The sequence below is a fragment of the Leiobunum rupestre genome, chromosome 1, assembly GCF_980474605.1.
Source record: "Leiobunum rupestre chromosome 1, qqLeiRupe1.1.hap1, whole genome shotgun sequence".
Classification (NCBI taxonomy): Eukaryota; Metazoa; Arthropoda; class Arachnida; order Opiliones; family Sclerosomatidae; genus Leiobunum; species Leiobunum rupestre.
Window position 1 is genome coordinate 90,992,881 of NC_143384.1, and position 20,594 is coordinate 91,013,474.

A 20,594-nucleotide genomic window follows, 5' to 3' on the forward strand; every position below is an offset into this window, starting at 1 on the left:
TTTCATTATAACTAAGTACTTCTACGATCAAAGTTGGCCGTGGTACTTCCAACTACTCGGTGCCAGGGTTGAATATAAGCAAAGATAATTTAAACTCGTACCCTAGATTAGAATATTGAGAGCTTTCCCATTGACGGTTTTGTTACGAAGCGTTTTACCTTTTCCGACACGTGACCTCAGAAAAATCGGGCTTCATCAGTTGCGGTAACGCGCAAACCATGGAGCGAATTTTTTCTAGTTCCAGCGGGAAGTGGGTTAACGCTATCGGCAACGCGCGAGAGAGTGATTTCGAATCTAGGGTACGAGTTTAAATTATCTTTGATCAAAGATAATTTAAACTCGTACCAAAGATTCGAAATCAATCTTTCGTGCGTTGCCGATAGCGTTTACCCCTTCCCGCCGGAACTCAGAAAAAAATTCGCTCCATGGTTTGCGCCTTACCACAACCACGGCCAACTTCGATCACGCCCTATATAGCCCGGCAGCGCGTGATCGAAGTTGGCCGTGCCGCAACCGATGGACCCCGATTTTTCTGAGGTCACGTGCCGGAAAAGGGTAAACGCTTCGTAACAAAACCGTCAATGGGAAAGCTCTCAGTATTCGAATCTAGGGTACGAGTTTAAATTATCTTTGCTTTGATATACGGCACTAGTCACGACATTTGACTACTAAGATAATTGTGGGGGGGGGGGAATTTACCTAAATTTTCATAAATAATGGCGAATATGGCGTATCATAAATTCATCATTCATCAATCCCATTTTATTTAAAAAAAATTGTGATCGATAAAGGCACGTTATAATAAACTCCTATTTTAATTCTGACGTGTAAAGCAAAATGTTGGATGTCCTTATTGTGTTTACTCCCCCCCCTACCCAGTGACTACTAAAATAAATTATGATAAGAGGCTCACTAGTCAGGCTGACTACTTAAAAAAAATGTCCTTGTGTCCAACCCTGCTCGGTTCCTCCGAAATAGATTAAGGCCGACGCCATAGATATAAGAAATGTATATAAAGGTCTAGATAAATTTCGTAGCGTCTAAGCCTAACATAAAATACGGAATTGACACATAGCAGACACTGAGGAAGGCACGTGACCAAGAGCGCGAACTCTCTTAGCATTTTAGTACTAAGTGCTTGACCTTTCCGCAGGCCGTAGGCTTTAGACACCATCTGTTGGTGATCTTTAGTATTATTTTTAAGCAGGAGACAATGGCTCTCGCGACGATAGCACGAGCTTTCTTACCGATAGATAGCGCCTTATAAGGATAGCCTGCAGAAATTACGTGTTTCTGCTAGCTGTCACCTCCGTATTCACTCCCTTTGAAATATTTTATCTAGACCTTTATATACGTTTCCTATATCTATGGCCGGCGCACGCTATATTAACAGAGATAGACAGAACCATAAGTCTATAATATTGTTTCATAAGTTTTAACTTTGGGGAATATTTTACTGAGAGCTACTAATGGAGTGACGTCATCACATGAAGAAAATCTCCCCCTAGCGAGGCGGTATCAAAGGCTACGTGTGATGCGTTAGCAAGCGGACGCAAAACTGTGACGAAGCCCGTTATGCAGTCCTTGAATTATTCCAAGTGCAGTCTGTCTTGTGAATAGCTCTCGGTAAAACCTTTGCATGTAGAGAATAGGAAGTGTCACACTTATGTAAAAATAGACCTATTAAAGAAATAGACACCTTACGCGGAGTTAGATTTACCAAAAATATATGGGAGTGATAACTAGCAGACAGCCCACAGTTCCTAGAAATTTCACAGACAACAGGCAGTCGTTCCGTATTCCTGGGGTACCCCGTGTAAAGCGCCACCTAACGCTTAAGAATATTTATCGGGTTTAAAATTAGACGCAAAAACTTAAGCGGTGAATTTGAAAAACGGGTAGTACGTTTATGACTTAGGTAACATCATAGAAATCTCAGGTAACTAGAATGCTGCCGTGTAATTGGCCAATGGACCAAACGCCGTGGCAGACGATAGCCAGATCTCAGCCAATCAGAGCTCAAAGAGTGGTTCTGCGGTTTCTGCCAAGAGTTTAGCGTCACCTAGCGCATTATTATTTTTTCATTACGTTACCATAGAAACAGCATTTGATCATTCTTTATATACAATCTTCAAATACGGCACTCTCGCGCTCTCGGCGAATGACAAGTTTTTTTAATAACTTTTTTAAATGTTTTTAATAGTATTTTATTTACAAAAATGCCTTCCCGGTGTTTTGTTCTTCCGTGTACAAAGCGTCGGTATTCCAGTCGCGAAAATGTGTCATTTTTCAGGTATTAAACTTTAAGACGAGGCTTATAAACGGCGGGAAATTCAAATGATTTGTGAGTTTTATCCAAACGGCGGGTTATTGAAACGGAATTCAATTTGATTTCAAAAGTCGGAAGACTATTTAATAAATATTCTTTCACTTGAGTAAAGGGATATTATTGTTTATTGTAAATATTGTTGGTGATAGTAAAAACAAATCAATTTCAGAATGATTTCGGAATTTAATATAAATGATGTTAGAAACAACAATATTTAAAGTGCAGAGGATAAAATAAAATGATGGGTTTTCGTCAGCTAAGCTGATAATAAATCACAAGGATGATAAAATACGCGAAAAAGTAGATAAGTCCATAATTAAAAGGGATAATATAGCTAAATCCTAAACAAATTTGAAGAAAATTAAAAACTTACTAATAACTCGTACCGATAGGTCTTCGAGCAACGCGAAACTCGGATCAAATAGATCTTCGAGTAATAAACTAAATTAAAAATAAATAAAATAGCCAGAAATTATTTCTGGCTATTTCGCGTTGCTCGAAGACCTATCGGTACGAGTTATTAGTAAGTTTTTAATTTTCTTCAAATTTGTTTAGGATTTAGCTATATTATCCCTTTTAATTATGGACTTATCTACTTTTTCGCGTATTTTATCATCCTTCTCATAGTCCATAGGTGGTTTCTTCTAACTTAATAAATCACAAAGCGTCTGATTACCAGATAAAAATCCAGCAGTTTATGACCTTCTACCGTTGATCACTACATGGCTCTATGTAAAATAACAAGTTCGCCAAGAAGGCGATAATATTATTTCCTGCCCGTATTCCATTTAAGAAGGTAGCAGAAAATCATGAATTGGTAATAAACCTTAAATTTGAGTGACATATTACTTCTGGCCATACACGGCTTAGATAAGGAAGTTCCACACCAGGCCTTTAAACACGCTATCGCAGTGTCTTAAGTTCAGCTCAGATCCAATAAAGAAAGTGGCCGTACTAGCGACATCATCCGGCTAGTATGATACAGATACATAATCTAGTCAGAAGCAAAACTGTGATATCATGTATTGGATTAAACGAGATCATACTTTTTCGAAGGAAGATTTGGAGATTTCAATAGGTAAGAAATATCAAGGAAGATTAAAGAATCTGTAATTAATCTCCTTTAATCTTCCTTGGGAATATTTAACTGCTTTGAGGCAAAGCTTATTAGCTTAGGCTTTAGTTACTTTTCAATTTTAGGGCCGCTATACAATTCGGAATTTTTAAATGAAATTGCGGAGCTATATTTAAGAAAGCTCTTCAGAATTCTTCTAACATAAACACACAAACTTTACCCATTATTTAAGATTAAGATGAAACATACTTTGTGGAAATCTATCGCTTCTACGCGCCAAAATTGCGAGAAAGGTTAGATGTACCAAATAATATAGCAAAATTTACACCGTATGGTTCATGACAAAAGTAGATGGCGTTAGCTACTTATTATCGTAGATCGTTTCCCCCTTTTTAGCCCCGACTAGTTCGAAATTTCCTTGAAAGGTTAGGCTGCAAAATTCCGCCAGACTGGCATTCCATTCTTTAATCTTCCTTGGAGACAGCTAGCAAAAGACCAATATTTTCGGATACGCTATCTATCTGTGACAAAAATTAGTATTTTCTTAAAAGAACGCGGTAGAATCAGGCTTGGAAATAAGCGGTGGTCACTGGGTCAAAGACCAGTTTATTAATTGATCGGACCAGTTTTTTTATTCAAAAGCTGGGGGTTCAACCGTTCACTGGTCCAGTGTCCAGTTTATTAATTCAAAATTATCTACCGTATTATTAACCAACTGGTCTAAGTGACCACTTAAATAATTCAAGAGTTGGGAGTCACTGGCAAATAGACCAGTGTAAAAATAAACCTTGTTTCCAAGCCTGCGTAGAATAGGTCTAATTATGTGGAGTTGAAGTCACTTGTCTTTTTTTGTTGCTTTTGGGGGAAAGCAGTGGTGGCGCCAGGAATTTTCGCGAGGGTAGGCAAACCAAATAAATGGGCCCCCGACCCGGGACCCCCCTTTATCAACGAAATCCTTCAATAAAATAAAGAAGTGATGTACATGACGAACAAAAAAGTTCTAACAACAGTAAAACGAGTCCAAATATAACAGAACTGGTTTTATTTACTAGGAGATACCTCAAAAATGTCTAAATACATTATCGACATTTGTTTCATTGTTATTTATAAATGGGACCCTTTCTAGATAAATTTGGGGCCCCTTATAGGGTGATTTTGGGGCCCTTTCGAAATTTTAAGGTAGGCAGTGGCCTACCTGGCCTACCCCCTAGCGCCGCCACTGGGGGAAAGATAGCGCTACGTAGCGCATACAGAAAATACGCATTGTCTGCTATAGTTGTCTCTTCCGTATCAATCCCTCGTAACATTGTGGATCTATACTAATTCATATATCTATGCATCAGACATGCCAATAGCCCCCCTCGACCCAGGGCGTATAGCCATATACAGCTCCGATTAAAAGATATCGAGATATTTAGTGGCTAAAGTGGACGCTATTAGTTATTCGTTTAAGTGACTTTATAAATAATGATAATGCATTTTAATATAATTTTTGCTTCGTTTGCTTATATTTTGATAAGTGTATTTAAGAAAAACCGTTCTTATGACTTTTTAATTTGTCTGTAGCAGACGCCAGATCATAGGCGCTACCTCGGAGAAGCTAGAGCGAGTACCTGCAAGTTACTGTTTATTTGTTGCTTGTTGAAATAATGGAAACTTTTCACCTGCGCCGTGTTTTTGCTTGATATGTCAAAAAAAGCTACCCAGTTAAAAATAAATAAACATATACCGTACAGGTGAAAAGTTTCCTTTATTTTAACAAGCACTATATAAACAGTAACCTATAAGTCCTTGTTCTCGGAAACAATACTTCTGGTTTTATTGAAGGGCCTATTATCCTATAGAGCCATATGGTGGTCAACGCGAGAAGCTCATAAACAGCTTTATTTTCGTTTGCTAAACCAAGGATCCTATATGTTAGAAGGATAGGTAGCCCTCCGGCCAGCCCGTGTTTTCAAAACGCAGGCAGCGCCGTCGATATTAAGAGAGCCTCTAAACGTGGGACCTCTTGTTTTTATTCCCTCAAGGACCAATTTTGGCGGTGCTGCCTCCATGTTTTGTCCTTGACGGAATCTAAAGACGAATTCTCTATCGCGCATGACCCACCGACGGCGCTGCCATTTTTCGTCCCTCGCCTCATATCCTTCTAACATATAGGATCCTTGGATAAACAGACGCTTTTGGTTTTATATTTTACTATGGTTATTTCCATCCTTGGTTTTGCCACTATTTCTACTCTACCCCCCCTAGTTGTCAATAGCTGAGCAGCTATCTAGCCACTATTTCTACTCCCCCCCTAGATGTCAATAGCCGAGGAGCTATTTCCACCATCCTAATTTTCAAAGAAATAGAAATGGAAATGAGACTAGAGCCACTGCGCTATACGGTAATCTCAAGGGAAACGGGCAAGCTGCCATGATAATGGAATCGCTACTAATCCACTTGTAGTGGTTAACGGTAATAGTTAGTGTAGGGAGCTGTTGGCTCACATGGCATGAAGGGCTTGCCACCACCTGTTAGAATTATGACGTTGGCATAAATTCAGACACGAACTTAACTTGAAATAATGGCTTCAAAAGTCGCTTGATGACTTAGGCCTTAGGTGGTGCCTTGGGTATTAGCCTAGCCTAGCTGAAAGGTTTATTGAGAACTGATCGTGTTTACCATATTAGTTCTATATATTTATATACAAAGGAAAAAACATGTAAGTACTATTAAAAAAACGTTTCTTTTAGTCTATTAGTAGTGAATCCAACTTGTGTCATAAGATGGTCAAATTTGGTCTTTAGTAAGCAGGTCGGCAGCCATGTTCTCTGTAGGGCAATACTTCCCATTCAACGATGCCTTTCTCTTGCATATCACGATATGTTTCGTTCTTGCATTCGTACGTTCGGACAGGCTTAGCTTTATACATCCTTGATTGTCTTCGAAGAGGACTGTTGGTTTTGTTGACGGGAAACCAAATACTTGTAGTAGTTGTCACAACCAGATCACATATGACACGCTTTGCTGCAGTCCAGTCACGTTCTCTTGGGTTAGACACTCTTCTGCATAAGATACCAACAGCGATGGCAATGTCTGGTTTGGTTACAGTTGTGATATGAAGGAGGACTCCGATTGCTTTCCTATATAGCGTATTGTTTGGTAGGCGGTCTTCCTCGCCTTTTAACTTGGGGTATTCGAGATCCATGGCCGTTTTTGATGTTTTGGCATTTTTTATACCGAAGTCGTCCAACATTTGTTTGATCTTGCATGCCTGGTGAATTTTAAAACTTCCGTCGCTGGAGCTTTCAACTTCGATTCCAAGGTAGTAAGAGATTTCACCCGAGTCTTTGAATTCGAAGTGATGATTCAGCTTTCTTTGTAGGTCATTTATTGTATCTTCATTCTCATTAGCAACCAGAAGATCGTCGACGTTTAACAGTATGTAAACCCAGGTGTCATTCTTTTCTTCTTTGCAGTATAAACAAGGATCCCCTTTGCTCTTCGTGAAGCCATGGTCGAGAAGTACTTTGTTAGCTTTTTGATTCCACGCTCGCGCCGATTGTTTGAGACCATATATGCTTCGCTTGAGCTTGCCTACCAACTCTTCTTGTCCAATCTGTATGAAACCTGGCGGCTGTTCCATATACAAATCTTCTTCGCTGTCCCCGTGCAAGAAGGCTATTTTGACATCGAAATGACGTACGTGCATAGGTTTTGCGGCGGCGATTCGTAGAAGAATTCTGACGGTGTCGTATTTAACGACAGGTGCAAAGGTTGCTTCGTAGTCTTCACCAAATTTTTGCGAATACCCCTTCGCAACGAGACGTGCCTGGTATTTTTTAAGCTTCCCATGTTGGTCGTATTTCGTCTTAAAAACCCATTTGCCTTTTGTCCTTCAGGTAAGCGAGTTAATTTCCAGGTATCTCGTTCTTCAAGGGAGTTGATTTCTTCTTCAGCTGCCGCCATGCATTTGGATTTTTCGCTTTTGGGCATGGCCATGACCTCGTCCCAAGATGATGGTTCTCTCACGTGTTCTGTTGTTACTTTATACGTTAGCCTCCGTGGTAGAATTCCCTTGTTAGACCTTTTTGACAGTCTTAATTGAGTCTTTCCGGCATCTTCAGACCATGTATCCGTTGTGGTTTCTTCCGATTCCGAGGCGGTTTCGTACTCTCCTTCGGAAACCAGATCATCAAATTGATTGACCAGAGAATCGATTGATACGTAGGATAACTTAGGATCATCTCTGCTAACGCCCTCATCTGGATCTGTCGTGGTCGCCATTACGTTGTCGTATGAATTCTCATTGAATTTGACGCTTCTGCTCGTGAAGACCTTGCCAGTTTGTGGATTGAGAATACGGTAACCCTTCGAGGCCACGCCATAGCTTACTAGAATCCCTTCAACAGCTCGGTCTTCCCACTTAGTTCGCTTCGGCTTAGGAACTGATGCATAAACCTTGCTTCCAAAGATTCGAACGTTACCAATCTTGTTAGAATTATGATGTTGGCATAAATTAAGACACGAACTTAATAAAACAAAGGTTTATTGAGAACTGAACGTGTTTACCATATTACTTCTATATATTTATATACAAAGTAAAAACATGTAAATACTATAAAAAAACGTTTATTTTAGTCTATTAGTAGTGCGTAGGTCGCCGTCGTTATCTTGATCTATTCGAACTACGCATTGTAATCCGGCCACCAGAATTAATGGCTCTAAAAGTCGCATGATGACTTAGGCCTAAGGTGGTTCCTAGTTGATTATTGAAAAGAATATAAACTTTAAATATTTTAAAATAGATGGCGTGCTCTCACAAAGAATACTGGCGATTCCACTCTCATGGCAGCGTTCTAATTCGTACGTCTCTGCACAATCTAATCGTGTTTCTAGTCTCATTTCGATTTCTATGGTAGCGACCGGGTGGTGATTTTGGTTTCACTTATGCGTTTAGAGCCGCCGAAGCCCCGCATTCGGAATCAAAGTTATTTACACCTTGCGCCATCTATTTTGGAACTATACACGATTTCAACATTTTTATAATATAATAAAATAAACACCGATTCTGTGGGTGCCGGGCTTTCGGTGGCTCTTAACGAAAATCAACACCCAAATGATGATCGCTAGTTCCCCACAACTTTATTCCTACTAGGAATAACGTCAATTTATCTATATGAAGGAGCTCCCAATAAATCACTAGGCTTATTTACCGATAATAATTTATTTCAGTACATACATAATATATACCAGAAAGTCTGGAAATGATAAATTACTTTGGCACCGAACACAGAATACGCCATTTTTGTTTGTTCATTCTTCGAACTGAGGTTGATTCCATTTTGATGATGACGGTGGTGTACCAATGCTCGTTAACTGGTGCGCTTTGCGACGTAAATTTCTGTCGAATTGAAGGTCTGAAACGGATAGTGGAATCATAAAATTTAATTACAATTGTTTTCACTCTCCCAAAAGCAACTTAATTAACTTTGAATTGAAATAAAGACGGCACATCACTAATTTTTTGGGTATTTTAATAATCATGGTGAAATGTTTAAAAATTAGTTAATATTAAATGATTTCTATTTAAAATGAGTTTTAGTAACGCTGCTGATACATGGTTAAAATACTTGTATTACAAATTTTATCACTTAATGTTTTTTCCTTCGAAATCTGTTGCGTATTTTAAACAGACTTAATAATAAAGTATTTTAACCACGAAGTCACTAAAACCCATTTTAATTATTATATTTAACCATGGTCAATAAGAGCTAAATCATTTAAACCAGAATTTAATCATTTCAATAACAGTTTAATCATTTAAACCAGAATTTAATCATTTCAATAACACTTTAATCATTTATATCACAATTTAATCATTTCAATCACTATTCGAACAATTCATTTAATCACAATCTTTGGAGAGTACGTGTGGTAGTAATCCTACTAGTGAGCACATTAAAAGGCCTTACGCAGAAATCGGTGGATTATTTTCCAGCATATCCTGCTTCGTCGTCGAAGTCGATGCCATCGTAATCCTCTTGGTGTCCGTGCAACTCGTGGCCTCCGTATCCGAAGTCGTATTCTTTGTGGTGGTCGTCGTGATGATGGTCATGATGGTCGAAGTGGTGATGTTGATGATGACTAGGGTAGATGTAGCGATGATCGTAGCGGACGCTCTTGCCGCCGTAGCCGTATCCGTGATGGCTGGGATGGTGAATGACCAGGTTGTAGCCGAATTTTCCATACGATGGGATACCGGACAAGACCAGGGCCATCAGGGACAATGCCAGCAACGCTGCAAACTAACAGCGCATAAAATTAGAGCTGGATTTAGCTTTGCTTTCAAGCTTAACTTCCAAGTACTGCTTTCAATGCATTTAATTGTTGGCCCTTTAATCCTGTAAATACATTGAGTTGGGAATATAGTACTTCTAGAAACACAATTTATATCTGCTGTGGCTGGGTCTTGAGGAACACTTTCTTGAAATCCTGTACGAACCAAAACAGTTATTATTAGTCGGTGGCGTCACCTATCTTTCAAAGAAAATATATATTTTTTAAATGCCGTCTGCTTATACTCGTTTCACGTTAGTGGTAGATAGCGCCACTGGCCTAAATTATTCTCACTGCTACCTTGCGGTAGATGACGCCACCGACTAATAATAAATGTTTCGAATCGTGCATGGTTTCCAGAAAGTGCCTTCAGCCATCAAATACAAATTTTGTCTCTAAAGGTACTATATTCGCAACTCAATGTGTAAATATCGATGGGCATTTTGCTTAAAGAGTCGCTCAGCTCGCGCACCACTCGTACTCGCTAGCTGGATGTCAGTTCACCTTCGCGGCGTATTCTTCTCATACGCTCATTTGAGAGGCGGAATCAGTGCTCGTCTCACGCTTATTTGATTATTTGAGAGGTGATATCAGCGCTTTTCTCGCGATTATTTGAGAGGTGAAATCGGCGTTCCACTCTTACATTCTCGCTCTCAAATGAGTTGAGCTGTGCAAACTAATGTGCGAATATCACGAATTATGTATATTTTGGATCAATTTTCCTGGCATTTGGTTTTTGATAGAATAATAATTTTTTTTAGATAAAACTATGATATGTATTTTCGAATTGGTTCAGTGCAATATTTTAATTAATAATTTAGTTATTTTGAAACAAATCTTCAACTTGACTAACCGACTAAAAACAAAACATTTTCACAAATTTAAAAAAGATATATATATATCTATATTTTTTGAGAATGGCGTAAGATGGCTGGGGTTTGTTTTATAATATAAACTCTGTTTTAAGCACATATCCAATTTAGAGCCTTAGTTATTTTAAAAATATTATTAAATATTTTGAGTCATTTTAACCATTTTACTCGATACTTAAAGCGCCTTATTTTACTTTTTATATTATTCATTACAGTTTCAACACTTCTAGGCATTTAACAACTCTTTTTTTGTTTGCTTACTTTGAAGCTGAGATATTAATTAATTAAATGATGATGTTTCAAAGGATGCAGGCTCTTTCTCACCACTGGTTAGAGACTATTTAATTCGGCTTTACTCTAACAATACAGCACTACGTTGAGGGAGTTCTTATTCCGTCTGTTGGCAGAAAACGTGACTAAACATTAACAGGGGTTAATGAACGTCCCCTAATTTTATATTTTAATTCTCTCACCCGGCAACAAATTTCAACAATTTATCAGTTTAACCGGTGAGGATGTTGGTGTCTAAGGTCTTCGGCCGACACCGTTTGGGTTCTCTCAAGAAAAAAAAGGGGTTAAGTTTAATTCTCGTAACTCTTTAAAATATACTTATAATCTCTGATGAGAAACATGTGTGTACCGTTTTATATTTTAACTTATTTTCGTTCAATCTAAAAGTTATTTATTATAATCAAAGATAATATAAACCTCGTACATTCGAATTACTGTCTAGAGCGTTGTCAATAGCGTGTATTTCTAAATTCTTCTAAATCAGCTAGGCTAATACCCAAGGCACCACCTTAGGCCTAAGTCATCAAGCGACTTTTGAAGCCATTAATTCTGGTGGCCGGGTTACAATTTGTATTCGGGTGATTCCAAGCCCTGCATGCCACGCGATCGAGCCAACAGCTCCCTACACTAACTATTACCGTTAACCTCAAGAAGTTTTTATAGAAGGGGAAACCCCTTAAACCAGGGGGGAGAGAACTTGCAAACTCAACGCGGAACGAGTTGTTCCGAGTTTTCACCCAGTACCACAAGCTGGGACCGAACCCGGCTCCTCTTGCTGCGAGGCGAAAGGGCTAACAACTCCACCACCCACTTCCTACCGGAACTCCGAAAAAATTAACTACATAGTTACAATGGTAACCAACTATAGCTAAGAATACGGCCCACTTTGATGACGCGCGGTTGCGCGAACAGCCCGCCATTAAAGTTGGCCGTTATAGGATTATGGCAGCGACCGATGTAGGCTGATTTTTCGGAGGTTCGTGCCAAATGTGGGTGGAGTCCTTTGATAACGACATCTGTCGTACCATTCAAGTACTAAAATAGAGTTTGCCACTTGCTTCAAGGTGGAATTTAAATATGAATACTGATTAAAACTAAATATTATATTATATCATATTTTACAGTTATACTTATATTTTTGCGGGAAGCCTTGGGTGAACTCACTCGCCGACAACGCCATCTATTGAGCCATCGGGTACTAGAGCAGCGACTTGTTTTAATTATATCCTTCTTAATTGTAATAATGCCACGGTTGGTCAGAAACAGCCCAGTTAAAGGGGCTCCAAAGTTCGGTGGCAAAATGTGTGTAAAGTCAGTAAAGTGCGAAATTTACGGTTGACTCTGCCCGCCTCTGCCAAGGCCGAGTAAGGGGTTGGGGGGAAGGAAAAGCATGTTCAATTTTCTTTTTTTTGCCACCGAGCTTTGGAGCCCCTTTAATAAGCGCAATTCAATTTCACTTTTCCTAACGCCGTAAGAATACTTCCGGTAAAATTATCCATGCTTTATTAAATTGAAAAGAAATATTTTGCTCTAAGAGCGTTAATTGTTTCACGGATTTGAATATAAGTTCCTGATTTTGCACAAATGATTTTAAAATTGTCTCTTTTTCTTTATTTAACGGATAAAATCTCCAACTTTTAGTTTTTCGTATTTCCTCTTAAGCGCTAATTTATTTCGTTTCGCGTTCCCCACCAATTAACGAAACGTGATCTTCACGGACTGATGACCATTTTTACGTCATTTCCAAGTGCTTTTTTTCCCTAGTACAAATCTAACTAACTATTAATAAACTCTTCTTCTATTTGCGCGCACCACTGAGCCTTCAACGTCTTGATAATAATTTTTACTCTCCGTGGGTGCTAGTTTTACTCAAATACGATCATAAGTCTATATTCCATAAGTATGACGCTTGTTATTCTTCACACGAAAAACTTTAACTAAGAGCCGAAGTATATGACATGTCTCTTGCCCGATAAGTATTCTACTACCTATCTTGCTAATGTTATTTGCATGAAACAATAAGTAAAATATGCTTCCGTAATTAATCAAGGCCCGTGCATGCTCGAAAAATAAAATATTTTCACGTATAAAACTATTAACTACTTAAAATAACATTAAAAGTAAAGATTTTCTTAAGCATTGGCTAAAAATTTCGAAAAGTTTTACTTCTGAAAATTACCGAAATATTCAACTTTAAACTATAGGTTAAATAATATTTCGATTTTAAAATAATGTAATATAAATATTAAGATTTATAAGAAAATACTTAGAAATTAGTTTTATTCTTCAAACGCAGTCCTAGGAAGCTAGGCCTGAGCGGTAGATTCGACTTACACGCGCCGCGAATTTGAAGGACAGGAAAATATTTTATTTTTCGAGCATGCACGGGCCTTGATTAATTAAGTAGGTAGTGCTCAGTCACACTACGCACTTTGGAAACGTTTTAAAACGGTTTCGAAATATCAAATTGTAAAATTTGGGTGTCGTATGTATTTATCGTATGCCTATTAATACAGTTGATTCCGAAAATGTTGAATTTGATATTTCGAAACCGTTTCAAAACGTTTCCAAAGTGCGTAGTGCGAACGCGGCTATAGAGTCAATAAAAAATTCAGATTCGCGATTTCCTGTCAAATCGCGCCCAACGGAATCTGCTTCGAGCGTGTTCATTTTGATGGCCTACATGGAAACTTCTCGCGTAAGAGATATATTCTGTTGGGAGTTATTATTGGACTGAAAAGAGTCTAGGTGGCGTTCTTTCGACGTTCCGAGATAGCGGCTATGATCTTGCGTCTGCCTAAATCTGGGCGTCGTAATTGCAGCTGTGTTACAATGCAGGAACCCAAAACAGTGCAAAATTATAACCAAATGCCAATATTAAGCATTTATAGCTTTTATTAGCCTCTTTCTCTAGTAGAGAGGAAAGAGGCTGTTACTTTCGTTGCTTATGTTGGCGGTGGTGAAGGTGAATAATACAGTGTAAGCTAGGATACAGTACAGGCTATAACTCTGTATAGGACCCCGCGAAACGACGAATTCTTTTCAACGGAACTCGATATAAATTTAATTCAGACGTCATTCTATTAGTATTAGTTCTATCTAACAATGCCAGTGGTGAGTCGCGGTATTTAATCAAAGGGGTAAAATCAAGAGTGCTAGGAGGAAGAGGCTACTATTGTGGCTGTGCCATCTTGTTTCTTTCATTATAATCATCTAATAAGCGTAATCGGTGATTCAATAAAACATCTTCAAGGAAATTGCCAAGAAGTGTTATTTCCGAGAGCCAGGACCTGCAAGTTACTTTTTATATTGTGCCTGTAGAAATAATGGGACCTTTTCACCTGGAAGGTATGCAACAGGTGTTCACTTTTAACCAGTTAACTTTTTTGACATATTAAGGCTTAGCAAAAACACGTCGTTCTATTTACAGGTGAAAAGTTTCCATTATTTTAACAAGCACTATATAAACAGTAACTTGAAGGCCCTGGTTCTCGAAAATATTATATCTTGCTGTGTGGGTGCTCTTGTGTAAAAATAAAGTCACCAGGTTTAACAGAAGACAGCAGTGTAGCCCGGATTTGATTTCGTGGAGGGCACACGATGAAAAAAAGTGAAACAAAAAATAAAAAATTGTACATACAACCATACGTTTCGGGGGTGGGGAGCACGTGCCCTACCTGGCTACGCCACTGACAGAAGATAAGGGTGATTGGCGCTAATTACCTTAAAGACTAGTCTTATTGCGTGTTAACAAACGGTTTTTCGATTTAGATTCTACTCCCTTTATACTATACATGTGTATCTTAGAAAATAAAATACAAAATAATAACAAGGTTGAAATTAAGGAACACATACATCGAAATTGTGCCCCTACATTTAAAGCGCTATTTTTGTATAACCTACAATTGTTTGGTGACATTTCGCACGAAACATTTTCAACGTATCGGTTTGAAACATAACGTATACAGGACAGTTTATTGCTTGACTGTAATTGATCCATTGTCTACGCCTGAAGCGAGAATGCTGCCCTAAGCCAGGGAAACCCCAGCACCCACGAAAGCCCTCCAGGCAGACTAAAATACCGTTTGACTTTTTTAAGTGATTTGATCGTTGCGGTCGTTTTATTATGAAATGCACGTTTCTGACAAATACTAGCTATATAATCTTTGATATATATAGATATTTAATAGCAGCGTACATACAACCAAAAGTGTTCTTACTATATACTGTGTTATTACTTGCCATAATTTTATATCTCTTGTAAAATAATAAAAATACACTGCGTAGGGATATTTACCTATTTGCGATCGAAAACTATCGCTACGCCCCCTTTTGTTCGCCATTAAAACCAAGATAGGTGGCTACTAAAGCAGACGTTATTAGTTTTTCCTCATCGTTATTCTTAAATTTGACTTTATAAATAATGATACTTGCATATTAATATAATTAATTAATAATATTTAATATTTAGAGAAGTTTAGTTATGACTTTTTAATTTGTCTGTAGCAGACGCTAGTCCATAGGCGCTACCCCTCGGAGAAGCTAACTCCGTTGCGCCACCTAGACTCGTTTCGGTCGCGAATAGTATTTTTTTGTGTGCGTAGAGAAACACCGCTTTATACCAGGCAAAACAAAACCCTGTCGGCAGATTCAGATTATTTTGTTTGAAATACAACAAAAATGTCCAACTTTCATTTTCCTGTCAAACTGTGAAAGCAGCAAATTAATATTTGGTATCGACTAGGACTATTGATCAACCATATTTTTCTGACAATATGGTATTTGATTACCAATATATGACGGTCTTTGCACTACACTATATATTTTTGAATAATCAGCGAGAATCTGCTTAGGTACCTGCTGCAAGCGGATAACATAAGCCAAATATGTAATTGAATACTTTTCTCGCTAGAGATATGTTATAACTGAACTAAATCCAACTAAGTCATAAATCTATTCCGGTAATGCTCATTTCTTGGTCACTCAAACCGAACCTTATATTTTTAAACAGTTTATTTCAGAATAAAAACTTAACTTTGATTTACTAAACAGAGTTTACACTCAGTTTTATAAGTCATGCCTTATCCTTCCAACAAAGACATAAATTATTTTGACTGATAACACCCAAATAATTATATCGAAATCAGATTAACCCAATTTGTTTAACCATCTGCAGCTAATAGTAATTTGAATAAAATGATAAAAATAAATTCATTTATTTTATTTATTATCTGTTTCTAATCAACGATGTCAGATAACTCTTTTTATCTAAAAAAATATTAATTTTAAATAATCCACTTGAATATTGGTTTTGTGTAAATAATTAGTACAATTTGGCACTTTTGAATTTAGTTTTTTTTGTAAAAATGATTATTGAATTGCTTTTTGCAAAAAAATATTTTGAAAAATGTATTCTTTAAATAAATTATTATTGTAAAAATAATAATTATAAAAATATTTTAGGATTCGGTTGTATATATAAATCATTCTACCTATAAAACGTTTATATAAGATAATATTAAGGGTGCAATTCTGACTACAATTGATTTTTACGCAAGTAATAGGGTCTTTTAAATATAAGACCCTGGTGGATGAACCAGCAAAACGAAAGGAACTTACTATGAGCTTGGTCATCGTGTAATCCTCGGGTGTCGTTCGGAAGAGAAGGATCTGGTCGTGGGTGAGACTGAGTCGGTGAGCAGTGGACGGTGAACGGGCAGTTGTTTCTCGGGCGAAAGTGCTCCTGTCAGTGAGCGTCCGATTGGGATTCGCTTTTCTTTTAAGCCTGCCCCTCCCGTTGCTTTCCGCCCCCCACCCCCCCATTGAAGGAACTTCCGATTCTCTTCCCTCGAAACGAAACCGTTAACCTCGTTTTCGGCCCATTCGAACGCTTCACTCCGAAAGGTGTACTTTCTCAGAGGCGTTCCGAGAGAGAAAAGCCAATTCGCACGAGCCAACCTTTCTAGAGAACAACTGTGTTGAACAACACTGCTTTCGAACCAATTGGTTCTTAAAACACATTTTTCGTCAGTGGAATTAAATAAAAAGTATCAAAAGGTATTTTTATTCTAATATTTTATAAAATAATTTTATTTATATATTTGATCAATAAATCAATGATCAAATAATTTATTTAGTTAATTATTTAAAAAAATGCTTTTACTTATTTATTTATTTAAATAATTAATTTTTCATTTAATTAATTTTTTTTAAATATTTTTATTTATTTAGTTAATAAATTAATAATCAAATAATTTTCATTTATTTAGTTAATAAATTAATAATCAAATAATTTTCATTTATTTAGTTAGTTAATAAATTAATAATCAAATAATTTTCATTTATTTAGTTAATAAATTAATAATCAAATAATTTTCATTTATTTAGTTAATAAATTAATAATCAAATAATTTTCATTTATTTAGTTAATAAATTAATAATCAAATAATTTTCATTTATTTAGTTAATAAATTAATAATCAAATAATTTTCATTTATTTAGTTAATAAATTAATAATCAAATAATTTTCATTTATTTAGTTAATAAATTAATAATCAAATAATTTTCATTTATTTAGTTAATTAATACTTTTTATTTTAATTATTTAGTTAATTAATACTTTTTATTTTAATTATTTAGTTAATTAATACTTTTTATTTTAATTATTTAGTTAAATAATCATTTGATTATTTTTTTTAAGCCTACCCAACCATTAGGTAAGCGTTTATTAGAAAACAACAATGGTTATACAAAATTTGCACACATCGTTTTCTCTATAACTTTAAAAGCATTTTATTTATTTATTAATCAATCAAATACTTCTTAAATTAATCAATCAATTTATTTAATTAATGAAAGAAAGAATGAATGAATGAAAGAAAATATATTTAATTGAAAATAACCAAATAAGTTAATGCCTTTGTCCCGTTTAACTGTTTGATACTTTGATGGTATCTTTAAAACAAACTAAAATTTGATTTAATATTAATTAAACTTAGTTACCTCTGTAGTAATTGCTTCTTTCTATCTATTTCTAGGCATTTTAATAAAAATTAAATAATAAAAATGTAAAACAGTTTTTCTCTGAGTCACCAGACCAAGTTTTATTTGATAAGATTGTTGCATAAGCAATACTTTTTATTTGAATTAATGCAGCATTAAAATTCATTGTGTGAACTTGTTTTTAAGTTAATTCATTTTATTTAATTTAAATGAAAAGTACAGTAAAATACTTTATGCGATTCAATTTTTGGCGTAGTCCAAAGTAATATTGCACCTTAGCCGGCGAAAAACATTACTTTATACTTTTATTACAAAAGACCATTTAAATACTAGTCGATTACGAAAATTTTGAAGGGCCACATAACCATTTCAAACATTTGGCCCGAATTTAACGTAGCTCCTCCCCTGCACAACCAATAAAATGCTGGCACATTAAATACCTTTTCCGAAATTCATACAATTCAGTGGCCCTTTAATGTGCCCAAAAAGTCATGTTAATTTTGTTGTTCAACATCGTGGATGGAATCGCCAGATGTTGGGCAAAATAACTAGACTAAAAGGTGTGGTATCGTGCATGCGAATAGAACTTAATTTCTCAGTTTCTCGCTTCTGTCTTAAGAGCCATTGTCTCTTCTAGCGATCTAACCATTTTTAAAACTTCCACGTGAAAAAGAGAAAATGTTTTGCGGCATTGTTTAATTTCTTTGTAATGAGAAAAAAGCCTTCACTGAAAGTTCCGGAAACATAATTTTAGACGCTTTTCTTAAACCACGGTATGTGGTAAATTTTTTAAATAGATTGTGTTTTTCAAAATTCAATTGTTTTCTAATATTTTGTTAATGTTTTGATTGTTTTTGTAAGTAGCGGTATTTACCTAAATTAATAAGAGCAAGAATTAATAAGAGCAAGAATGTATTTATGTCGGGGAGAATGGTGATGTTGAGATGATTTTTACCGTTGCACCCAATTTAATAATAATAATAATCAGCTAGGCTAATACCCAGGGCTTAGGCCCCAGTCATCTAGCGACTTATAATGCCTTAAACCAGGTGGCCGGGTTACAATGCGTAGGAGGGTGGTGGCAAGCCCTTCATGCCACGCGAGCCAACAACTCCCTACACTAACTATTACCATTAACCTGAACAAGTTTATATGGAACCCGGCTCCTCATGCTGCGATGCGAAAGAAAATCAAATCAGTGCGGTAGATCCATTCAATGGTTCCATTAATACGACGTCTTTCGACTAGAACATGATGCAAGTGGATCATTACTGTGGATGGTTTCAACATAGTCATTCTCCAAGTATAAATTACTCTATACATTTTTGATTATAGTAAAAAAAAACATAGTTTTAAAATGGCGAAAATTTTTAGCTATTTTTGGAAAAAAATTCTTGAAAGAAACGATTAGAAAAACGCCTTTAAGGGTTGATGTTGAAATTAACTACTTACAATCTTAATATGTAAAGTTTATTTTTTTTAATTTATTTATGTTTTAAATAAAATAATGAAATTTAAAAATACATTTTTCATTTTAACCACTTAGTATCCGTCATATGTATTTAACTCTCACCGTATAATAATTTAACCGCGGAAACAATTATGGTTTTTAGAATTTATGAAATATGATTGTACATGGAAAGTTGCCGTACGACATTTAATTTTTTTTAAATGTTTTGTTTTCCAATTTTTTTTTCATTTCTACATTTTAAAAATAAAAAATTCTAGATTTTAAATTTTAAATGTTCTAGATTTTAGATTTAAAATATTTTAGATTTTAGATTTCAAATTTAAAAAATTTAGGTTTTAAATTTTAAATATTCTAGATTTTAGATTTAAAAAATTCAAGATTTTAGATTTAAAAATTCAAGATTTTAGATTTAAAATATTTTAGATTTTAGATTTTAGATTTAAATTTTTTTAAATTATGATGAAAAAATTAAGGATTTGTTTTCCAAAGAAACAATTTTATTTGGAAAGTATCCACCTTTTCTTAATTATTTAAAAATATCTGAGACCTATTTTAAGCAAGGAAATAAATACGTGATCGCTCTATTATTAACTGGTAAAATGTTTCACTATTCGATATTATTCCGAAGATATCGCCTTGACAATCTTTATTGGATTTACTATATTACTTGTACATGGACACCTGGTTTTTTGACGTCCGGATTTTAATTTTTTTTATCGATTGGATTTTGGGGTTGTTTTATCGATGATATCTTAGATTTATTATCTATAAGAACTTATATTTATTATCTATAAGAACTTATATTTATTATCTATAAGAACTTATATTTATTATCTATAAGAACTTATATTTATTATCTATAAGAACTTATATTTATCATCTATAAGAACTTATATTTATTATCTATAAGAACTATTTTTTATCAATTAGATTTATATTTTTATCAATTAGATTAATATTTTTATCAATTAGATTTATATTTTTAACAATTAGATTTATATTTTTTATCTATAAGAACTTATATTTATTATCTATAAGAACTTATATTTATCATCTATAAGAACTGATATTTATTATCTATAAGAACTTATATTTTTTATCAATTAGATTTATATTTTTTATCTATAAGAACTTATATTTATTATCTATAAGAACTTATATTTATCATCTATAAGAACTGATATTTATTATCTATAAGAACTTATATTTTTTATCAATTAGATTTATATTTTT

The 20,594-nt window shown here is 35.3% G+C and overlaps 1 protein-coding gene across 1 annotated transcript; it reads right to left on the reverse strand.

Moving 5' to 3' along the window:
- Nucleotides 1–8,730: 8,730 nt before the first annotated feature.
- Nucleotides 8,731–16,612, reverse strand: LOC149968890 (uncharacterized). Its single transcript, XM_090173753.1, has 3 exons — nucleotides 16,508–16,612; nucleotides 9,362–9,694; nucleotides 8,731–8,806 (listed from the first exon to the last, which is right to left on the reverse strand). Exons 1-2 carry the CDS (start codon nucleotides 16,520–16,522, stop codon nucleotides 9,377–9,379), a joined length of 333 nt encoding a protein of 110 aa, XP_090029879.1. The 5' UTR covers nucleotides 16,523–16,612; the 3' UTR covers nucleotides 8,731–8,806; nucleotides 9,362–9,376.
- Between the last annotated feature and the right edge of the window lie 3,982 nt (nucleotides 16,613–20,594).